The sequence below is a fragment of the Dermacentor silvarum genome, chromosome 1 (assembly GCF_013339745.2).
Source record: "Dermacentor silvarum isolate Dsil-2018 chromosome 1, BIME_Dsil_1.4, whole genome shotgun sequence".
NCBI classification, from domain to species: Eukaryota; Metazoa; Arthropoda; class Arachnida; order Ixodida; family Ixodidae; genus Dermacentor; species Dermacentor silvarum.
Genome location: NC_051154.1, coordinates 260,613,650 through 260,638,087, shown reverse-complemented (window position 1 = coordinate 260,638,087; position 24,438 = coordinate 260,613,650). Strand labels below are relative to the sequence as shown.

Sequence of the window (24,438 nt, the reverse complement as noted above, 5' to 3'; positions counted from 1 at the left end):
CAGCCTCGCCACAGTGGTAGCGGAGGGGACGCCGGTCTGGACTACGCCATACATCGCTTTTACATGGTCTTTCTTCCGGCATGGGCGGCATACTACGAGGAAGCACCTGGGGTGTAGCAGGTAGTTCGGGCAGTCAGCGTGTCCAATCTTCTGCCGTAAAGCTTGGGCGTATGATATCCGCGGCTGATGCTCCGGTTGTGCTAGGGGCCGTACCTGAGGCTCTGGTTCACAAAAAAAATACTTGCCGCACTTCTTCGCGTATGACATCGGCAAGTGAGGACACTGTAGGAGGGCTTTGGGCCAGCTGAAGTTTCTGCAGCTCTTTCCTTACGACGGACCTCACCATTTCGCGTAGGATGTCCATGTTGTTGGGGAGGGCTCCTGACCCAACGTCAAATGATGCGACGCTCGCATCTCTGTTGTACTGCCTTGCACGCTGCTGCAGCGTCTTCTCCATCGTCATCGCCTCTGATCGAAATTTGGCTACAGTGCGGGGCGGATTACGAACCAGGCCGGCAAAGAGCTCCTGTTTCACACCGCGCATTAGGTGCCGCAATTTCTTGTCCTCGGCCATGTTAGGGTCGGCTCGGCGGAAGAGGTGGGACATGTCTTCAATGTACATGGTCACACTTTCATTGTTCCGCCTGAAGAGTGGCTTCTGCCCTCTCTCTGTGGTCCGTGCTCGGGTACGTTGCAAGCAGCTCTAATCGGAAGTCGTTCCACGATGATAAGGACACTTCGTGGTTTTGAAACCACGTGCGTGCAGATTCCTCCAGCGGGAAGTACACATACCGGAGTTTCTTTGTTTCGTCCCAACCGTTACATCTGGCGACACGCTCAAACTTTTCGAGCCAGTCCTCGGCATCCTCGAATGTGTCTCCGTGAAAGGATTCTGGCTTCAGGGGTGAGTCAACAACGACGTGAGGAGGGGTCACTTGAGTAGCCATTGCACTGGCTCCTAGGCTGACTGCCGCCGCTGCCCTTGGTGAATCGATGAGAGGGCCAAACTTGGGGGCCTCACCTCGTATGCGGCGACTTGTCCGTTGGTGGACAGGCGTTAATTCCGTTGGCTCCAAACTTCGGGGATCCGGGCTACCTTCCCTGGTGCATGTGGGGCTTGGAATCATACCCAGCACCTCCACCAGATATGTAACCAACAGTTACGACAGCCGTTTCTGCAAAAACTAATTTATTCTGGGCGAACTTGTGCCCTTCAACTAAAGGTTGTACACCCAACAACAGTGCCCTCGAGCTTCACTTCTTCGAACCTCGTTTTCCTCTTTGTCGCCTCCTGTCGCGTGCCAGTCGTACGATTCTCGCGCACGAGCCACCGGTCTGTCGGCACCGGCCCAGCGTTATCTTGCGGTGCTTTGCTTGACGCTTGCGGTGTGGCGGCTCTTTGAAACACAGTTAGGATGTGGCGGTCGTCTTTGGTCTCGCAATGCTGGCAGCAATATAAAGAAAATTTTTCGAAAAAGTTGGTCAATAAACACCGAGCTATTTCTAAGGGTGAGCGAAGTTACTGCAAAAAGTATCTCTAGCCTCCACAGCGTTGCACCTGATGTATGAAACGGAGTATAGGAGGTCGATGCGAGACTGGCCGACAAGACGCTCACGCTAACGATTGGCCACCTATTGAGCACAGTGTGTCGCGGAGGCCATTTTATAATACCAGGCTGACAATGACACAACCGATAAGCGCGAGTTGTCGTGCTGCGATGGGCTTTTTTGTCGACGGCACCGATAAAATCAGCGTGCCGACCATTGTTTGGCCAAACTTTGCACAATCGGCTGTCGAACTGACAATGCGATAGCCGCAGCGCCTTCGCTTGTATTGCAATGGGGATGTTTTCCTAGCAACACTCGATCTGGCGTTAGAACGGCAGACTGAAACAAGTCAAAAGGGAGCTATGGCGAAGCGGGCGAGCAAGCGTTGCTTGTCTTCTTCTTCCTTCACCAGCACCATGGCCCAGTCTCTTCAGTACAATCACTCCCCACCAAAAGAGGAGCCATCCTGGCGACCTAGGGGCAGGAGAAGACAGGGGGGTCGTGGCACTGCTTTAGGCGGGAGACGTGGACAATTTCCCGGCCGCGACGACGCTGGTCGGAAGACGCGTCCTTCGGCTCGATCAGGTAGTTGACTGCGGATGTTTGTCGCAGTACCCGATAGGGACCATGGTACTTGGAATGCAGTTTGGAGGAAAGGCCCGGTGGAGTAGACGGCACCCACAACCAGACCAGCGAGCCGGGAGTAAAGGACGTAGCTGTAGTGGACGTGTCGTGGCGATGCTTTTGGCGCCACTGGTCCTGGGATGTGAACGAGCGAGCGAGCTGGCGACATTCTTCCGCGTATGCAGCCGCTCGTGAAACAGTCGTCGACTCCGAAGCATCCGGCCGGTAGGGTAGAATTGTGTCCATTGTGCAGGAAGGTTCGTGTCCGTAAAGAAGAAAGAAAGGTGAAAATCCAGTGGTGCTTTGCGTTGCAGTATTATATGCGTACGTTACGAAAGGCAGAATCCGATCCCAATTCGAGTGGTCAGAGGAAACATACATGGCCAACATGTCGCCAAGGGTGCGATTAAAACGCTCTGTCATGCCATTAGTTTGGGGATGGTATGCCGTGGTAGTGCGGTGAATGATGCGACACTCCTTTAGCAACGCTGTAATGGCGTCAGAGAGGAAAACGCGACCGCGGTCGCTCAGTAATTCTCGAGGTGCTCCATGCCGTAATACCAGGTTCTGAAGGATAAAACGAGCAACGTCTTTTGCCGTGGCAGATGACAGGGCTGAAGTTTCAGCGTACCGCGTAAGGTGGTCGATAGCAACAATAACCCAGCGGTTGCCGCTGGGAGTGCTGGGAAGCGGACCGTATAGGTCAACGCCGACGCGGTCGAACGCTCGAGCGGGGCATGGTAAAGGCTGCAAGGGGCCGGCAGCAAGTTTAGGAGGCGTCTTGCGGCGTTGGCACAGGGGGCATGACCGGCAGACCGGTCTGCCCAGAACGGCAGACTGAAACAAGTCAAAAGGGAGCTATGGCGAAGCGGGCGAGCAAGCGTTGCTTGTCTTCTTCTTCCTTCACCAGCACCATGGCCCAGTCCCTTCAGTACAGTATATATAAATAATCGGGCTAAAAATGGGTCGAAACATGCCTACGAAGTTGAAATGCTCAAGCTTCGACCCTCTCAAGCTGTACACAGGAAGTTTCAGCCATTGTTGATCCTGTTCGGTGAAGATTAAGACTGGCCCCATCAAGTTCATGTACCTGCTACCAGCACACCTGAACTGAAACGTAAGCAGTTAAAATGACAGAAACTACTTTTATAGTTCAGTTCTGGCCTTAGCAATTTGAAATCAACTACTCTTCACTTTGCGTGGCACGTACACAATAAGCGGCAAGCGTTGACGCAGCGCTGTGGCAACATCTGTATGTCGCCGTACCCGTAGGCTGCTGGTCGTATCGCTACGTAGATGGGTTGGTCTGTACGTGTTGTTATGCTGACACATTTCTTAATTCCAGAGATGCACTGTTTACCTCTGTGTTAAATGGGAAGCAAGAGGTGGTGTATTCGGTACGGCAGCATAAACAAGCGCCTTACTCAGTTATACAAGTGGTGTTAGCGATGTCATCTGCGTTTTTGCAAAACAGCAACATGGCCTATAAATGAGCACTTTATGTGAGCAGTTTTCTTTAATATTAAATGCTTTATGGCACGCGCAAATTGCAAGTTTGATAAAGTTAAAGAAAAGCGGAAATTAGTAATAAATGAACAGCCTGTAATATGTGTATCTGGATCACAGTTGTCATTCCAGTGGCTAAGCCACTCATATTGACTCATCTGTAGATGTCGATATACAAATGCACCGCTTTGATAATCTGACACGGAAGGCTGCGCTCAGACTTCTTGAATATGCGGAATGTCTAAAGAATGCATAAAAAAATACGAAAAGCGAGCTGCAAGTGCAGAAATCAGCGACAACAAATTCCAGTGCAGCCTGGCTCCATTAGCAGACGGAGCTCAGCGTGCCTTTACTGGGCGCACTGTTAGCACAACAGCGCACTCAGGCCTGCTCACCCAGTACTCGTTGAGGGCTACATAGCTTCCAGGAACGACATGTTGCCCCGGAGAAACCATTATTATTTGCAATCCACGAAACACACAACCGAGCATGGGCGGAGGTACGCAACTCAACCGGCGAAAGCCCCGGCACCCTTCCAAAATGTTTCCATCTGCATGCGGCAAAGGTCAGCACAGGAAAGTGAAAAAGACAGATTGATGTTAAACTGTTGTCATAGTTACCATTGCCCCTTGTGCATAGAGCTCTTCACAATACCTTCCATCATATCAGGCTGTTGTTTAATGCAACTTAACTAGTAATTGCATCAGTTTCAACTTTGTGTCCTTGCGATTTTACTTCTTCCTGAGCAGTAACTTTTTGAGCAGAAATTTTTGTTGCCTTGCTTTCAGGTTGCCTTCCAAGATAAGTCATCATTTCAAGTCCTCTCAAAGGCATCACTTCATGAGCTATTGTCGAGGCTGCCTCCAGGTAGCGACATCAGGCAGCGTAATTTTCGGCCCTCTCTCTTTGTTGAAGGCTGTGAAGCCCATTCAGAGGTAAGTGTGAAGACAAGGGCTAGGGTTTTTGCCACCACATGGCCATCACACGGCAAATGGCTCTCTCGTCTTGCCCCTTTGTAGGACCACTGGGTGCGGTATAGGATTGGAGAGGCAGAGATGGCTTTCTTGGAGCGCACAAGAAGGTAATGCGCTATTTTTGTACCAAGGACATGATGGCAACTTCAGCTGCATCGCCAAAATGACGGATAAGCTAGAGATGTGAAGGAGGCTGTGCCTATGCGAGGCATTTCATATAATTGAGACCATACTTTAAGCAAAAGTGTAGTATTGTCGATAGATGAAACTTAGTGTATTGTTTGCAACTGTGTTGAGCTATTTTAAATATACTTTTAGTGCACTTATTTAGCGAGATTGTTATGAATTGTGAAACATTTAAAAAATTCATTTTATTGCGTAAGTTATACTTGATACAATTGCGAAGCATGTTCAGGAATACTCGCTGCACTTATTTCCATTAATTAGCTATCTTCCACATGTGTTATTTAATGAGTAGGAGAAGCTCTGAAGAAAGCCTAGATAACTAGAAAAAAAAAAGAAAACAAGAAACAGCATTATTGATTTGCACGTCTGGAATGTAGCGGCCTCAAGCATTTTCCAAATGAAGCTTGCCTTCAGGCCATGAGGAAGCTTGTGGCGCTGTCATTCAGTGTATAGGCCAGACAGCCATGTCAGCCTCTTCGTTTGAGCATGGCGTGCCACAGTCGCAACTGATCATAAACATGATGCTGAATGAAATGGGCTTGAAATTCTTTTGTCGCATCCTTTGTGGCCGGCATACGGGTGTCATTCATTAAAGGTACACTTTAAATGTACTGTGTACTACATATGTACAAATGCATTGTGGCCTCCTTTTTACATATTTCATAGACTTTCTGCAAAAAAAGTGTATAATGAATAACTCGGGTGGTGGGACTCCTGCGCCAATTGTGCAATTTTGATACAAACGCAGATTACTGTGCCACACTGCGCCAGACACGGAAAATTGACCGAAATTGTGCCACACTGCGCCAGAACCGTTTCGGCATGTGTGCTCCGGCAGTGGCCGTGAACAGCGAGGTGAATCGCTCCCCGAAAAACGCGTCTGTTCACATTCCGCAGACCGCGCGACGGCACCTCCCACATAGTTTTTGTGATTTTCGCGCTTATAATACTGGACTTTTCGGCGGTTCCGGCAAGTGGCCGGCGCGTGCGGCCGCTCCCGGCTGTTGTCACTGCTGTCGGAACGGCCAGGGCGGCGCGGCGCTCCCTAGCTGAGGGTGTTGCGAGCGAACTAGATCTTAGATCTGCTGTGCGCACTGCAGTGGGTTCAGTGAATGGGCGTTTCTGTCCCCAGGGCCTGTATACCATAAAAATATTCCAAACTGTTTTTATGCCCATATGGGCGAGGCATGAGCCATTTTAAGATTTCGCGAAGGGCAAATGGCGGATTTTGAATAAAAAGTCGCAGTTTCACCCGAAAGGCGAAACATGAACACATCTCACTCGATGACCGCGGAAACTTGCTGGAGTGAGGAAGCGCGGCAGCAGCAACGAGCGAATTGAACTTCGTGCTGCCTCTCGCTTCAACGCAAACTAAGCGACAAAAACAGTGCACACAAAGCTATCAGCACTCGCGATTCCAGATCATGTTTAAGATAGGGCCCGCGCGGTCGTGCCATATGCAGCAGCCCTCCCCCCGGTGCGATGTGCGCGACGAAAGACGCTGCGCTTCCTCCCCGCCCTCCTCCCTTGTGCGTGCGAGATTGAGCTGCGGTCTTCTGCTCACCCTCGCACGCTTTCACTCGCACATACAGCATACTGTGTGTGGTGATGTTGTCGACCCTGGACTTTATATAAAGCGGAACATCATGGCGACGATGGCGGCAAAAATGCGCCTGGAGTGTGTCCGTATAATTGCTATCGCAATAAATACAGATTGAAATGGTTTTACGTTATACTAGCCCAGGGTTGATTGCGGCTCTCTGGGTCTGCGGTGACATATGGGGACCCAGAAATTATGTTACTGCATTAACTGGACCACATAATTTGAGAACATTTTAGCTATCATCATGAGCATTGGCGCGGGACCATATAGTTCACTCATAGTGTCACCAATTTTTTCGGCTTTTCAGGAAAGCACTGCCATATTCCATTATTGCACCGAAATTGAAATTGGCCCGCTCCAAACTTCTTCAGAATTATATTTTATCTACTCCAAATTGCTCGAAAATGAAATTTAGTCTGCTCCAAGCTGCTCCAAAATGAAATTTCTCTGCTCCAAACTGCGCCAAAATGCTTTTTTTCTTGCTCCAAAAATTGCTCCGAAACGACTTTGGGCAGTCCCACCCCTGATAACTCCATGTAAACAACTGCATTGAGCGTTTCTGGAAATTCTCTGCAACCTTTATGAATATAACTTGTGCCTTAAAAGAAGTATGTAATATATTGCTTGGTTGAGCCTAATTAGCTAAATGTACTACAAAAATGACTGAGTACCTTGAAAAACCTGCGAGCAATATGCAGTTAGGCTGATCTTTCAAGAGTGCGCTATGTTTATTTCAAAGTTTGGTTTTAGTTGCATTGAACACCCTGTATTTGACTGTAAACAAGAGTAAAAGTGCTTCACGCCTAGAAACTGTTGAACACTTTCAGTGTCGGGTTTCTTCAGAGCTGATGCACCTCAGGCATTGGGTATTTTTCTCGGATATTATGAAACGAACATAATAGCTTATTTGTGGTTATGCAGTAGGGAAAAAAATTACATGGATAATGGCAAATGGCCTCTTGGTGTAGTCCTCGCATTCCTCTATGATAAAAGGAATCAAATTATCTCAAGTGAAATAAATAAAATCCACAGAAGACTGAAAAACATTATTGTTTTCAGTTCTTTTTCACGGTGTCAGGATCAGGATCTGACATGGTTGAAGTTCTCTCTTCCTCGGATGACAAGCTGTCATCTTCCGAGTCTGAGCTTGGCTTATATTCGGAGTTGGAAGAGTTGCTGTTCCAGTCACCAGTTGGAGGTGCTGCGAAAGCAGCCATCTTAACACTTTCCTGTCTGTGGGAAAATTTGCAGTTCTTTGGTAGTCTAGTAAACAATTTTTTTTCTACTACACCAAATACTTGATGTTAGAGTGTATAGTATCAGTTTGTAGAAATGTGCTTTCTAATGGTATTATTTTCAAGCAAACATTTATTAATTCTTTGAAAAAAAGTATTTCATAAAAAAATTTAATGAAAACGAGAAAACTCCGTAAAAACATCGATGCTGCTTTGCTCAAAGAGAACATAAAAAAATTTTGAAATATACACTTTGAAAGAAAAGGCTATACAGTGTAGACCGCTTATAACGTTAGTCGCGGGAGTTGTAAAAATCCACGGTATAAGCGGTGCCGTGTTATAACCAAAGCATGTTTTTTTCGGCTTTTGCTTATGCCAAACGGGCAAACCCACCTTTCAAACACAATTTATTATATATTTCACCCACACAAACATGCAACACAATCGCAACACAGCACAGAAACCAAGTTCTCCTGACAAGTGCGGCATCAGCGGAAGAACGCTGTTATTTTCCTCTGGAGACTGGTATCCACGCGCACGCCCACGCTCCCACTCCTGGAAAAAAAAACTAAAAAAAAAGCTGTATGCCGTCCGTATGCTGTATGTGCGAATGAAAACGCGCGAGAGACGCGTGCTTTCACGGAGAGTGAACGTATGGCGGAGAACAAACGCGATGGCTCTCGTCGTGTGGAAGGCCATGGGGGGATGGGAGGAGGGAGGGGAAGCGATGTTTAGCTGCAGCACTCAATGCGTATCTTGCGACCGAGCGCGAGGGGAACTGGCGACTCAAGCTCCCACGTGAAATGAGGAAAGCGCGAAGGCAGCGCGGGAGGGAGGGGGCACGGCTTTCTGCAAGCCACTGCGTACTTTGCGCGCCTGAGGGATGTCGCGTGCACCGTATCTTGAAAGCGATCTCCACGCGGCTCTGACCTTTGTATGCGCTGTACTTTCGCCGCTGAGTTTCCATTGAAGCGATAGACCACACGAACCTTCAGTCGCTGCTCCTGCCGTGTTTGCTCACGTCAGCATTCTTACAGTGCTTGTCTGCGCTCATCGAGTGCAATCTATTCATGTTTGCTTGTGCGCGCAAGCTAGTCTAGTAACATTGGGGCACGCTGACCCCATGCTTGTTAACTCAGTAAGCAAATTTGTCCAAGTTTATGCAGGCAATAGAACTACTATCCTTACTCCGTATACTCTACTAGTAAATTTTCTATCGCAATTGATGCTTTGCCTTTTGGGGGAAACTGCGACTTTTTGTTTCGCTTTTCGCCGCTGGTCTCCACGCGCGTGCCCGCGCTCCCACTCCTCCGTGTTTGCCCGCCCGGCAACCGTGCGGCCGTGCGGGCTGTGCTCAACACCTCCTAGAAAAGGCCGTGCGCCGATTTCATGGTCGCGCGCTCAGAAGAGCCGCGCTATAACCGGTATTCTGCTTCGTGCGCCTACGCTATAAACCTATACATTGAGTTCTATGGGAGATATATTGGTGGTCAAAAAAACACATGCTATAACCGGTCCCGCGCTAAAATCGGTTACGTTCTAAGTGGTCTGCACTGTATACAAAATTTATAAGCTTTCTATAAAAAGCCCTAGTGGCTATCGTGTCACCGCGCAAAGCAGCATGATGTGGTGAAGTACAAGTTTGTGGAGCATGTCTCGCTGAAAATGTTCGTTTTTTGTTCGACTTTCCGTTCTTCATAGCACAATTTGCAGTTTCTGTATCTTTGTAGCTTCTGTGGCTTGTGCTATTGATCTTTAGGAGCACTTGTAGCGGGAGGAGCCTTGGGGTCTGGATGTTGCTCATCAAGTCCTAGGAGCTGCTTCACCAGTTCTAGCCGGGACGTGAACTGATCAAAGCGCAGACCTCTTGACAATTGAGGCACTTCGGGATGCTGCTGACGGTGCTCATCAAAGAGAATAAAGCTGTTTACAACAGCAATATCTATACCGTGAAAAAGCAGCGTTTTCCACCAGTGCGTGCACTTCATCAGAACATTGTAGGTCTCAATGAGCTGGTCTGATTTATCGATGCCGAGCATGCCCACGTTGTATCTGTCAATCAGCATCGGCTTCTTCACGGAGACTTTGTTTCATTTGTTATTCACTTTCTTTCTGCACTTCGCAAGTACGAATTTGTTGGTGGTGTGGGCTGTCAACACGCCTGTCCTTCCATTGTAAATACAGAACGTCCTGATCCCGCAGCCACCGAACATCTCTTTGCTTTTTTTCCTATTGAGTGTCCTTCAGCTCGCTGGGAAAGCCCCAACGATCCTTGTGCATTGTGCCACATGCAAGCATCTTGCACTCCAACAGGTGTACAAACAAGCATGTCGATGTGTAAAAGTTATCCAAATTATGTAGCCTTGATCCAGGTAGTTCTCTGCCAGCCTTCTCACATCGAATGGCAGCCCACGTGCGCTTGGTGCTTTGTGCTTTCCCGTGTATACACTGAATTGAACAGTGTAACCAGATTTGGAATCAGCCAAAACCCACAATTTATATCCCCATTTGATGACTCTGTCCCGCATTTGCTGTCGAATTCCGGGTCTGCCTTTGGGCTTTGCCATCCTCTCGTCGATGGAGAGGCTCCAATGAGGCTGAAAAATTTAGCGGATGAGGTGTTGATGTGCTCAAGCAGCGAAGCTACCAGATGCAGCTTGCCATGGGATGCGGCAGTTGTCTTCTTCGGGTCGGACACACTGAGGAACGCAAGCAACGCTTTGAATCGATTTCTTGGCATTACCGAAGGCGGAAGGAGACCCAAAAATAATTTCCGCATAGTCCAGTAACAATGCAAGCGTGGGACTTGCATCATACCCATGTATATGAAAAGTCCGATAAACTTATTCATCTCATCGGGAGCCACTTTTTTCCATGATCCGTCTCTTTTACTGTACGACTGCTTCTCCAAAATATGCATCCACGCATATTTATTAGTGGTGTAAAATATCTCTGCGATTATCTGTTCTGTGAAGAACAGCATGAAGAAATCGATGACTCTTACGAACCGCCATGCAGCACTGCGTAGCGAAAAGCCAAGGCCAACTCCCAGCCATCTTCTCGCACAAAACTTCACTCTTTGCGCCGCCGCCAGCAAGTGGTCCTGTCCAAATGACGTTGACATCCTGCAGATGAGAACTGTGACCTTAAGAACACACCGGATATCTTTAGGTCTGTTTGCAGCGGTGATAAAATGGTTCGGAGTAGAAAACGAACTTAGCGGTGGATACCTGTCAACATTACGGGGTTATTTGACACACTTTCACCGTCTGTGCTGGTGTCGGATGAATCAAAATCAGCTTACGAGTCTCCGCTGCTACCACCATTACAAAATTCTGATGCAGACTCATCGGAATTCGTCAAAATTCGCAGTTTTCAAGGTACAGCTGCGTGCGACGTTGACGCAATGGCGGAAACTACGAGTGCTTGTCATGCGCGACTAAAAGGTGCTTTAAAAACCCCCCTCAGTGAAAAAAAGCAACACAAAAGTGAAACTTGAAAAATAGTTTTTTTATGTGCTGGATGACGGTAGCTGTCCATATGCGCTCCGAGCGCGGCAAAATTTAAGTTGAAACCATCGGCAACATACTGTCGATGGGTATAGGCACGGACAGGAAAGTGTTAAAGCAATCATGGGGCCACGCTAAAGGAAGGAGCGCTTTTGTTTATTCGAACTCGACCAGACGATACGACAGAGGGCAGAGCCATCCTAGAAAAGCATAACGACTAAAGGAGTACCCTCATCGCTGAAAAGGAGGTGCACCGTAGTGAGAATAGTGGGAGACTAAAGAAAAAAAAAACTTCTATAAATGTTCGACAGATGGCAGACGCATGCGAGAGTGGTGGCCTTGCATTACGGTGCCAACATATGAAAGGAGAATCGCCACCGTAGGGATGTACAAAGTCCAGGTCCAGCGCTCCCATCTGCAGACGTATGAGCTGTGCACGGGGAAACGATGCCCACGCAGGGGCGTGTGCTGCAGCCGCTAAAGAGAAAACCCCGCACTAGCAAACCGAGAGAGAGGAAAAAAATATGCTTCTAGAAATATACAACCAATGGCAGAATCGCCTCGGAGCTTGCTAACTTCCTGTTACTGAGCACATCCGAGGAGAGAGAGTGGAGAACGTATGGGTATGTCAGCTACATGACTGGACAGAAACGCTGAAGCGTACCAGTGCATCAGTGACACTTAAATAGTTAACTGTGCACTGCCATCTCTTTTTACAGTGGAACTGTTACACGCTAGTTTCCAGTGGATCGCCGCGTGCGTAGACCGAGCGTGTAGACCATAAATGCCCCAGCCCCGATACAAAACAAAAGCGTATCGCCGGTGTGTCCCAGCTGCGTTTAATAGCCAATGGCTGGTGTTGTCACACACTGCATAGGCACGTTCAATAGTTTCCAGCAGATCAGTGCGTGCGTAGACCACAAATGCCGTAGCCTCGATACAAAGCAAAAGCGTATCGCCGGTGTGTCCCAGGTGCATTCAACAGGCAATGGCTGGTGACGTTGTACACTGCATAGGCATGTTGGCTAGTTTCCAGCAGATCGCTGCGTACATAGACCGAGCATGTAGACCAAAACGCTGTAGCTTCAATACAAAGCAAAAGCGTATTGCCGGTGGGCCCCATCTGCGTTTAATAGCTGTCTCTTTGGCTGGTGACATCATGCACTGCATAGGCACGTTATCTCAGTTGCGTTCCGGCTGTGTAATGGGTGGGCCGCATATTGTGCGGACCGAAAAACAGCATGCCTACAAAGAACGACAGTGTGAGCAGAAGCGGGAATGGGCACGAAGGCGGCGGGAGGCTGCTGACTGCTCCTGTCGCCTTTGCGCCCATTCCCACTCGAGCAACATTATAGAACCCATGGCCGTCTACCATAGCGACCACAAAGATTTAGTCACCTTAGTGACAAAATAATAAAGACGGTAGAAAATTAAAGTTCATGTGGTATGTGTCTTTATTTAAATAAATATAGTTTATCATCATATATACAGCTCCGCTGGTCATCCACCTTCACAGAGTGAAATGGCACTGAGTTTTTTCGTTAAATTGCATGGTTTGCCATATGGCATATATTTAAAGGGACTGACAAGTGACCAAAATGTGTTTAGATGTTGATGGAAATTAACTCTCTCCTTACCACGGGGAAATTGGCCTTTTTGTATGTTTGAGTTAGGAATTTTTTGTGCAACAGCCAATAAGTTTACAGTGTCATACAGTATATAAAAGTGAAGGTAAATGAACGTGCTTTCAAATAATATTTATTTTAGAACAAAAAAAATTTTATTTGCATAAAAAATTCTGAAACAAAAAAAAAAATAAACATTTTCAGGAAAATTTGCAGTAAGTAACATCTCTGGCAAAACATATTTTTGAAAAATTCTAAAATCTACAAATTGTTCATATATCCCTTGGCAACATTTCTTTAAAGAATTATACCGATAGATAAAGTACTCTTTGAGTTAAGAAAAATTACATGACACATGTGAAACATTCATGCTCTTGGTTGGTCCTACTTATGATTTCTTTCTTCAAGAAAAACATTAATTTACAGCATAATATTATATACAAAAACACAAGTACTAAACGCACATTTCGAAAGTACATTTTGGAAAAGAATCAGTAATTACAATATACGTAATAAAAATTGCCAAACACAAATAATGATATTCACGGCAAACTTTCCTAATGATAGACTTCTATCTTCAGAAAAAAAAATTCTCTAGGTCGGTTTGTCAAGGATATACGTCCATGCATATTTGTTGGTGTTTATACATATAGCATGAACGACCTTCGCCGTAAAGGACAGGCGAAAAAAATCAAGAGCTCTCGCCAGCCGCTTCGAACCCCTACGGAGCATCATCCCGAGGTCAATGCCCGGATCTCTCTGGGGCCGAAAATGGTGGCAGCATGTCTTGTCTAAATAAAGGGGACACACCATAAATAAAGAAAGTAGTTTAGCCACCAACAGGGCAACTGAACCGGCTGTAGATATCAATAAACAAAACGGGAGGCGAAAACGAAACTTGCTGGCGTGTAACAGCTGATGTTCCCGGCTGATCTGCTCAAGTTTTCTCATCCGAACTAAGCTCTGATGATGCGACATTGATGTCGGAGTCATCACTGCTCGAAAAGTCCAAAAGATAGCTTCTAGGATCGTCGGGATCAAGCGAAACTGCTTTCTTTCGAGCGCACACGGCGCCTGATGTCGACGGAATCACGCCACTCAACCTTTGAGCTCGCACGGCCTTTAAAAAATCCCCGCCGCGCTGTAAAAATGTGAACCGCGCAGAAACGGAAACTCTACTTTGTATACAATCACCGAGATGGTGCTACGAGTCCAGGCGCGGGTTTTTTTAAAATAGGCGCTCAAAAACTTCGGTCACCGGTGATCGATGCCTAGTGCCGTGGTAAGGAAAGAGTTAAATCACCATGATTTATAGTGATAGACTTTAGCACACTATTTGCAATTTAAATAGAAATTATTATTGTAAACTTTAAATTGGCAAAAAAAGTCTCAAAAACCAGTAAGTTGTGCGGCCTGGCGGTGAAGTCTTGGTACTTCGGATGTGGTATATGAGATTACTGTGCGAAAGTTGGCTGTTATTAAGTACAGCATACGTATCGCTTAAAATTGCAGTTTGTGTATTATTAGGCTTTTGCACTTCATTCTATGCGTATTACGAAGTAAAAAAAGTGCACCCTAACAAGTGACGCTGCCTTCGTGGTAATGAGTAGAGCGGCAGAGCTGTTCAATGCATAACAGTGCACATGAGGGCTGTTGTACGCACACGTGTTTGCGACTTAGTTCCCTGCGTACTGTGGTCTCTGTGAGATACAAAATGCCATCGACGAATTGTGCCGTGAATGGGTGCCAGCAGTGGAATAATAGCACTACTGGCATATCGTACCACTTAGGTTGGCTTAGAGAAAAAAAAAAGGAAAGCCTGGTGCATGCAGCCAGCAAAAGCATGGCCTTTGAGATGAGTTTGTGTTACTTGGAGGGGTTACTCGCTGGGGCGAAGCTTCAGACGCCACCTATTATTGTAAAAATAATTAAACGCTTCACAAAACGTGAACCGCAGGAACATCGGCTTGATACACAAAATATTACTTTCTTACAGCTAGAGCAGCACGTGTCGTCTGCTTCCCATTAATGCCGGTGTATAATCGAGCTCACCTGTCACTGCTTCGAGCATGTTTCTTGAGCAGGGGGGTATTCTGTAAGAGTTCACCTTGTGGACTGCCCACTTCGGCTGTTGCGATTGGCTCCTGCGGGACACGTGAGAAGGAGACTGGCTGGCTCCTCGTGCGTGCTGCAGGAGCCAATCGCGACAACCGAAGTGGACAGTCCACTAGGTAGACTCTTACAGAATACCCCCCCCCCCCCCCAGGACTACATCCTCAATGCCGATAGCAAAATTCTGATAAAAACTGTGCGGCATTTTCTGTATTACCACTGTATGATTGGACACTCAGACCAGTAAGCTTTCTGTTGTACTAAAGGAACGGGCACCATCAAAATTGGCTGTCAGTCCCTTATATAAATGGATGCAGTCCTTTGTGAACAAGCTGCACAAGTGGGCTGTGGAACTTATTGTTCATAATTAACTGTTCATAGTCTATAGTCTGTATCCCGGCACCTCCGAACACTTTCTTTCTTGTGGCCTTTGTCCCTGGACACAGCCACATCTTTGATAACATATCATAGCAATAGCTGTTATAGGCTGTTCACGATACTGGAAAGCTGAAATTTTTAGGGCATCTTAATTCGTACCACACTTGTTTAAAGACCCCTCCCTCTTTCCAAAAATCTAGGTTTCTCTCAAGAATTGAACATCAATGCCAGGCACCAGAGTTGAGTGCATTACAGTAGAGCCACAAGCTTCTGCCATGCACCGCGCAGAAACACAGGTGTTTTTTAAGCAGCTTGTTTGGTGTTGGCTAGAGGGCACAATGTGCTTCACACAGGGGCCTCTTTCCATGTAGCTTGCAGCAAATATTCTGGAGAGAAATGGAATAGTTCCAGAGGTGTTTTGTATAATGTTCATGTGAGGTCAGACACAATGGACTTTGGCAAGCTTTAAAATGGTGTTCAGTTGTACTGCTCTTGATTACTTGGCACATGTCAGGACAAAGCATGGGAGAAATGGCGGTAACGATAACCAGAAAAAAGTATATCATAAACCTCGTTTCTTTAATTGAATTGAGCAGTAGGTGTTTGTACGAAGTGAGAGTACACCCTAATTAGGGCTGCAATAAGTGGGCGTGACTGTAAAGAAGTATGAAAATTGAGGATATACAAATCTTGATAGCTTGTTTCCCTAGTAACATTCTGTATAGGAGTTTCAATGCATTTACTGCCTTGGTAGCTCCAGTATGATTGAATGACTGAATCATCAGAGTACAGTGGAACCTCGATGATACGATCACGGCTAATACGAATTTCCGGATGATACAAATTTTTCTGCGGTCCCTGCCGAGCCCCATTACTTTGCAACGTGCTAGAAAACGGTTGTTACGAATCGATTTTCGACCCACGTCGGTTGATACGAATAAATGCCGCCCCACCGACGGCCGCGAAAGAGAACAGCGCGCAGTCATGCGCTTTTTCCCTTTCTCTTTTGGTGCGGAGGCGCGGATGCGACGCCGGACAGCGCGGAGGCCGCGAATGGGCGCGAAGAGTTCGAAGCGGTGGCGCTTTTGTTGCTTTTGTGCATTTCCTCCTTTTCCGCGTGCCATCGGGCGGAGTGGCTGCCGTGCTTCGGGCCGCGTTCTTTTTTGCGCCATTTTGCCTAGTCGCAGCGAGCTATGTCTACCGAGATACGATCTCAGCTGATTCGCGCGGCCGTACGCCGAGGCGCGGGAGCCTCCGTTGGCACGTCTTCCGTCGGCTGCGTTATCGGTGCCGATGGCACAGGGCGATTGTGGGTTTCGCTGCTGGAGTCGCACGGTGCAAGATAGCGCGGCACGTAATCCACGGTGCAAGGTTACGCTCGTTCAGTCGGGTGCTCCTCCGCTTCTCCCGCTAATTGCCGTATTTTTCTTGCCGTAGGAGCGCTTCCGTATTCCGAAGGCGTGCTTCGTCCAAAGTTTATTCGCCAACGAGCGACGATCCATCACTAACCTGGGAGTTCTCAGTAATCTGAATTCTGTGTGTCAAGTGAAGACGCCGACGTGGTTTACGAAGCAGACAACTGCGGTTGCCATCTTGTCCCTGTCACAGCAGCAACCAATGGAGAGACGCCTTTCAGCACGGCAGCCAATCGGAGGCCCGCTTTTATCAGAGGGCCCGTGTGACTACCTATCGCAGACCCGCGCTTCTTTGGTGTTTGTGCATTTGTAACAAGTTGGCGACGACGGACGAATTGAAAAGCGGAACGGCAAAACTTTGAGCTTTCGAACGATACCAAGATGGCGGCGCTCGGTGGCGGGAAATACGAGATGTCGCTCCGTGAACTGTGGTGATTTTGCGCGATTTAAAGCTGTTTTCTCGCCCTGCGCACTGACGAATTAAACTTTCTCGGGCACTTTCAGTGCGTTTTGAGCCAAACCATTTTGATGCAGCGTAGATTAGGCGTTGCAGATAGCCAAACGCGTGGTTTTCAAAAATAGATTTTTCTCGCGATTTTCGCGATCTGATCCCCGCGTCCCCCCCTAATTTAGCTATTTTTAATTGTGTTTCGATGATACGAATTTCGGCTAATACGAATATTTTTCGTGGCCCCGTGAGATTCGTATCATCGAGATTCCACTGTATATGCCAATATCTGATCACAGTGCTCCCACTCCTGCACCAAATGCGCCAAATTGCGCCATACGAGATTTCCTGTGCCATCCTTATAAAAATACACAATTTTGCGCCTAAATGTGCCAAAATTAGTGACTGCACATTATGTGTGGGGCCACAGTGGTCCGCATACGAGCATAGCGCGCATGACAAAAGTGGCTTTATAAATCGAGCTTCACATTACCTATACGTCAGCGACTGATAATTCGGGTTTGACGGGGACTATCTAAAAGTCCAAATAATCGGGAGTCGGAACTATACAAGTCCACCAGAAAACAAGTGACTTTATTCCATGAGTGGCAAAAAATAAGTGCCGCATTCTCGGATGACCACTTTCGGGGATACGCTTACTTTCGCGGGATTTCACGTCACTAGTTTCAGACGCGTCAGCATCTGCGAGCGACGGCATTCTTGCTACTGTGCCAGGAACGCTATCATCCATCGACGTGTCCAGTGCTAGTCGTGCAAAATGTCGCGAAGGTGAAAGTATCCCCAAAAGGGATCGTCCTAAAATCCGAAGTTTGTGAGTGCAGTCCTGCGTGCACGTACGCTTGCTTACGATCTGGTCAGTCGGTATCTCTACCACCGTTATGCTGTTGCCACAGATAGATGAAAGTACAATGCACCGAATCTTCAAACTTTGGAAACACGACCGTGATTTTGTAGCAATGCCTTTTCCGCTGCCACTCAGTAGTATAAAAGCGGCGCTCCACAGATGTTATCAGTGGTTTTAGCCGACAGTGAACGGGGGATGATAAGGGTGGAACATCAAATCGAGCGGAATGCATCGCTACAAAATTGCCGTGCAGGAGTCGAGCCCACTATCGTAGCCGAATGATGGCGGTTTTTGTAGCAACATTCACTGTCCTCGTCGGCGGAGACATTGAGGGTGGAGTCGGTGCTGCTGAAACAACTTGAAGTCCTCGCGACCGTGTTGCTAGTTAGCACGTCAATGAACAAACGCTGCACGCACGAAGCCAACACCGCAGCACTCCCGGATGGCTTGCTAGAGATCGCTTGCCCTACGGTTTGGGTGCGGTCGGTGCTGGATTAACTAGACTTTGTTAGTTTCTGTTTCCAGGAGGTATCGGCAACATGGCCGACCACCATACCGCGGCGATGCCAGCTAGAGTTACTATATATGCTACGAAAAGCTAGAGATACTGTATATGCTACCAAAGGTACAGTAACTCTAGTGCCACCGACGTATCAGCGCCAAAATATTGTTTCCGCTCAACTTGGCAGTCAAATCAGCACACAATTGTGCAGTCGGAGCCAAATTATACATTATACTTAAACATTAAATTTATGGGCCAGTGGTGGTGCCTCGAAGTGGTCCGAATAACCGAGCTTGTTTGAATTGCTGGTGTCCAAGTAATCGGTCGGCGCCAGTTGTGAATCGGCCAGTTGCTGAGCAGAGGCTCCAGCTTTACGAGGAAAAAAAGACCATTGAAAAGTGCCTGGTGTCGTGCAAAGCACTGACTGAGCATTACGAGGGGCTCATCAAGTCTGGCCGGGCTCAGAAGAGCATTGATGATATTGACTCTGACCAGGTGTTTCTGACTGATGCTAGAGCCTTGCTGAAACATGGCGAAGTGTCAGCTGTCAATGAAAAATTAATACGATGTAAAAGGTATCATCTGAGCAGCTTCACTGAACTTGAAGTGAACTAATTTACAGCACCTTGTTGTCTTCATTTAAATTAAAGGGAACTCGTGTATTTAGAGGCAGAGCAACATCGTTTTACAGCAAGCAAATTACTTTCTGGAATAACCCTTGTCAATTTTAAGTGTTCGAAATAAGTCGTATTCAGCAGTTTGCATTTATTACCTCCAAAGTACTCTGAAATCTGAATTTGGGTGCTCCAAACTGCTCCAAAGTTAGGATTTTACTGCTCCAAAATTGCCCCGAATCTCGATAATAATCGTCAGTGGCACCACTGATCGGTAAACATGTCTAGCAGTTGTGGTTGCCAAGTAAATTATGCTTGGCGTATCATAAATCTAATGTTTTGTTTTAGCTTTCTGTTGCACAGGGTTTTTTGTGTGAAATTGCATTTCTAATAATTGTGCACCATTACCAGATGTGTAATGACTACAGTTGACCAAGACACTGGTATCAAGACTGGGAAGGAACCACTTGTGACATTGCGAAAGTAAGTGCAAGAAGTTATGTGCTTTATCTAGGTATGACCTTCATGTAACCATGGTCTCGCTTTGCAGGTACAGAGTTGACAGGTCCAAGCTAGGGCTTGAAAGGTACGAGTTTCAGCCATTGCTTGGCATCGGCTCAATCCACATCAAAGATGGCAGAATTGCACCTGGAGATGAGATCTGCGCTATAATATCTCCAAAGCCACTTCTCTAAGAAGTAGTATTTTGGGCCAGTTTGTGTGATGCATATTTGACTACAGCGAAGTGTGATAGACGTGACGAAGGAAGGGCGAGACAGACGGGGCAAGTGCTTGTCCCATCTGTCTCGTGTTTCACTTTAAGAAAAGGTGGATACATCATGCCTGCGTTTTATCGGCACCCGGCACAATTTCTGGTGCAGGCCGTTCACTTGTATTTTAGCTTTTTTTTGGCACTAACTGAATTGTGTTTTAGCTGCCTTTTATGTGCCAGCATTTTGTGCTCATCTGTGTTGTTGTGGCAGTTCACCAGGTTCCCTGTAAGTAAAGTAAATAATCTTCTGTTCTCTATAAGTTGGCTGCTGTCAGCATCTCAACTTTACCAGTTTCAGTGCCTATGACTGCGTTATGAAGCCACGCAGTAAGGGTTGGGTGTAACTGAAAAAACATGAGTACATTTTGGTACCATGTAAGTGTTGAACTGATTATCAGACAAGATAGTTTGGATATTGCTAATGTGTTGGTAAAAGTTCCCCCGCACTGGTATGAGAAAGGTTTGTTTGTTATCTCTGTATTCAAAGCACGACATTCCGCTGATTTATGCAGATTTCTGTCGGTGCCCATTCACAGTTTGAAGTAATGGTTCACGCTATTTACATCACTCCTAGAATTAATGTGCAAGTCTAAACATTCAGGCAATGAATGTTTGCTTATGTACAGTACTATGTGCTATAAACGAGATGCGACATAGCAGGGTGTGATGTTCAGAGGCGGGCAGCATGACGTTAGATAGGCAGTCATAGGTACAGTTTGTACTTGCGGTACTAGTTGTCACTGCATGTAGCCATGAAGGTACTTGGCTCCGGTCGAAGATCTAGTAGCCCACTGTATTCACCACGAGCAAGGTGATAGCTGTAGAGGTTGCCTTGGTCATCAGGCCAGCTGCCATCTGCATTATGCAATGAAGATTGTTAAAGCTGCTCATCTCCAGCTCACTCGCAAACGGCTCCACGCATGCACAATAAAAGCATTCTTTTGCACAAGCTTCCTCCAGATTAATTGCCACTGCCATAAATCGTGAAATTGCAAAATGTTGTTGAAATTGTGATGAAATGTTACGAAGGTACGGCTTACAAAACCATTTCTGGGCAGCCGTTGTGAATATGACAAGGGACCTACACATTTCAGTTCAGCCACTTTGTGTCGAGATATTTGAGGTATGGGCTCTTTAATAGTCGTGTATATCAGCCATTCAAAGGATGGATGCGTTACTGTGACATAAGATTCTCTGAGGTTCAGCTGGAAGTATTCTATAATTTTGGGTTGCTTTTTTGCCCAAAGGTTTGATATATGAAAAGCATTTATCTTTCAAATGCGGTCCAAGAAGGTGCCATGATGGCATGTACAAGGTGTGCATGACCTTTACCCTATCTCAGGAACTATGGTGACTTGTTTAATCCTGCATATATGGCAGTTTTTGCTTTTACTAGAGAATTAAAAAAAGACAGAAAAACTACCATTATGTGCCAGTCTACCATTTCTGGTTCATATGTTCATGATAGCTTTATTGAGCATGTTGAGTCTATTGATGCTTGTTTTATATACTGAACCACCTGACATTTACATGTAAACATATTGTACCTAAGCTTACTTTGGAAATGTTTACATTGTAGTACTCACAAAATGTTGCATTTTATGAGAGCCATTTGTTGTTTACTAGGCTCTTACAGAACAATCTTTTTTGGACTTTTGTATTGAGACCATAATGTTGTTGCTCCACATTATGTAACCATTGAAGTAGGTGTTGCTGTTTATGTTTATTTTTAGAAATACCTTCAGATGCTTACAAAATCTTGTTTGTGCTATAACAGTGTCAGTCGTTTATATTAGCATTTTGAAACACCCGACACTGTAATATAAATTTGTGATACCAAGATGTATGAAAGCATTTATATATTGGTCTTGATGTGGTAGGGATACTGCACTTGCGTTATGTATTGATGTGTGTAACCAATAAAGTTTTTCCACCATTTAAACAGCATAATTATAATCTACTCCTTTAGCTGTCTACACTAGTATTTTAGATCTCTTCTTCATATTGCATGTACACCTTTGGACATGTCATTGCAGGGCGGAGCATTCAGTAGTGTTCTTGACTTGTTTACACTAACTGCAAACATTTTAGCACACTTTTCATCTTGCATGCTAGTTTCACTTGGTGAATTAGAATTGTTATACGGATCAGCAAATATTGCTTGCATGTTTCTCTTTGTGGAAGAAATCTCTTAGATTGGGTTTTGAAGGGGCCTTGCAGTGTACTTTAATGTAAGTTTCAATTTTCTGATATTAAGAAACATCACCTCATAAATTGTTTCCTACAAAAACTTTTCCCATACTAGTGGAGGGATCAGCCATGAAATGCTGCCTCTGGCATGCCTGCGTGGCCTTCCCCTTGTTTTTGTCATTCTTCTTGCTGTGCTTATAAATATGCTGCTTTTCTGACATGAAGCAACTAGTGCATTGCTCCGCACTAGGCTTTGGAATCGGTATGGCCTTCAAGGTCTGCCCTTCATGCCACCCAATCGTGGAAGCCACAGTATATGGCACAGTAGTATAGTTCACCGCAACGATATGAAACCACTGCCAATATTATTGGTCATTAGAATTTTGAAAGATTTTGTTCCTGCCAGAGGCACTGCCATGTCGTGACATCTGAAGACATTGAACCAGTAGCTGATGGGCTTGGTTCATCACAGTAAGCTGAACAAAAAGTGACCGAGATTTTAAGGAGTTGATGGAAAGGGCAAAATTATAGGCTTCCTGGTACCCGCCGGGGTGGCTCAGTCAGCTAAGGCGTTGTGCTGCTGAGCACGAGATCGCGGGATCGAATCCCGGCCGCAGCGGCCACATTTCGGTGGAGGCGAAATGCAAAAACGCCCATGTGCTTGCGTTGTAGTGCACGTTAAAGAACCCCAGGTGGTCAAAATTAATCCGGAGCCCTCCACTACGGCGTGCCTCATAATCAGAACTGGTTTTGGCACGTAAAACCGCAGAAAGAAGAATGGTGCATGCTGTTTGGATGAAGGTGCGTTCTAGCACCTCATCCCCAGCTCGCATGCGTTGACTATCTGCCATGCTCATTCTCTGGGAACCGCCACCCCAGTGGGAATGTGGCAGACAAGGCTAGCAAGGCGGAGCTACTTTTCAGGACATACCATGCTTATCCTTCCCAGGCTCAAGTCATGTGCAGTCACACGTCACCGAGATGCACCCTGATTGGCGTCCACGTGATCGCCCTCCGGGCACCCTCTCAACACTGAGCTTAGAACCAGCAAGTGCCTGAGCAATCTGAGCCTCTAGAGTCTTTTCATGCCGCAACAGATTCTCCACAGGCCTGCTACGAGTTCGATGTGGTACCCTTGCCCCTGCGACTTTTTCTGCTTGGTGAACTCCTATCAAGTTGGCCTAGTGCAGTGACCGCATGTGCTTGATCAGGCTTGAGAGAGCCTTTGCTCATATGCTGCGACTGCGGTACTGTGGTGTGTCTTAAGTTACTAAAGCCCACATTTTTTCACAGTCCGACTCTGCAGGTTTCTTTGTGCCCTGTAGAAGAGTTGACGGACCCAGCAGTAACATACTTTGTGTGCTGTGCTGTGGAGTGGAGGTTCATTGTCCTTTTCTGACCATACACAGCACTGCCATGGCAGTGCCAGTAGTAATGTGGAGATTGACTTCTGTGAGGCTTGCCTAGCAAGCGACATTCAGACAAGGGGACAATGCTCCTCCAGTCTGCAGCAAATAAAGGTTGCTATGTCTGAGTTCTCTGGCTGTCTGACAGAGTGCAGAGATGGCTTCATAGTCAAATCACCAACAAAGCTGCATTTATTAAAGGAAGATGCCACAGTACGACAGCTGCAGTTCAGTCACTCTTGCAAGATTGATTGAGGCTGCTGTGCTAGGGTGACCAGGAAGTAGTTCACAGAGCTCAAGAAGTCACGTGTGTGAAGGTCCAGTATCTAACTCGTGTGCTTCTGAAGAATCTGCCACAGCAAGGAAGCGTTCAAGAGTATAGGACCATTCAGGCACTCGGTGGTTCTGGGCGAGAGAGTGCCTTAAGGGCAATTATAAGGTAATCAATCGGAGTGCATCCTGGTAATATATGCTTGCCCACGTGACTCTGCCCTGGCAGGGAGAAGCACCATTTGTGGGGGAAAGTAACTGATGCGCTATACAGCAGACTTCCGTTAATTTGACTCCGGTCAGTACAATTTTTTTCGGTGAATTCGATTCTTTGGTAAATACGGCCCTGGCCGAAGGTCCCAGCTTGCGCCCATGCGTTTCTATGGACCCAAACTTTCGTTATTTTGATTATAAAATTGGCTTTCACCGCATAATTTGAACTTGACCAATCAGCATTTACGTACCTGACCCCATGGCGACCCCTTATCCGGCAGCGTCTCTCTTGGCCGAGCTTAAGGGACAGTGAATGCGTTGGAACACGCTTGACAAAAAATTTATCCCGTAAAAAGCGCCTATTTTTAGCCTGCCCAAGCACGATTTTGAAGTAATAACGGTAGCTCACGATGTCTGATTAAGATGTTTACTCAATTATAATG

General features: G+C 46.5%; 1 protein-coding gene across 4 annotated transcripts in view; it reads left to right on the top strand.

The window, feature by feature from the left end:
* Positions 1-21,858, top strand: part of LOC119437099 (mitochondrial amidoxime-reducing component 1) — a 63,651-nt gene extending 41,793 nt beyond the window's left edge. For all 4 annotated transcript variants that reach the window (XM_037704169.2, XM_037704170.2, XM_049660282.1 and 1 more), the window contains exons 5-8: positions 4,467-4,613; positions 4,698-4,759; positions 19,556-19,627; positions 19,695-21,858. In XM_037704169.2, the coding sequence (XP_037560097.1) occupies positions 4,467-4,613; positions 4,698-4,759; positions 19,556-19,627; positions 19,695-19,839 (426 nt within the window). In that variant the 3' untranslated portion in view covers positions 19,840-21,858. The remainder of the gene's footprint in view (positions 1-4,466; positions 4,614-4,697; positions 4,760-19,555; positions 19,628-19,694) is intronic.
* Positions 21,859-24,438: the final 2,580 nt, after the last annotated feature.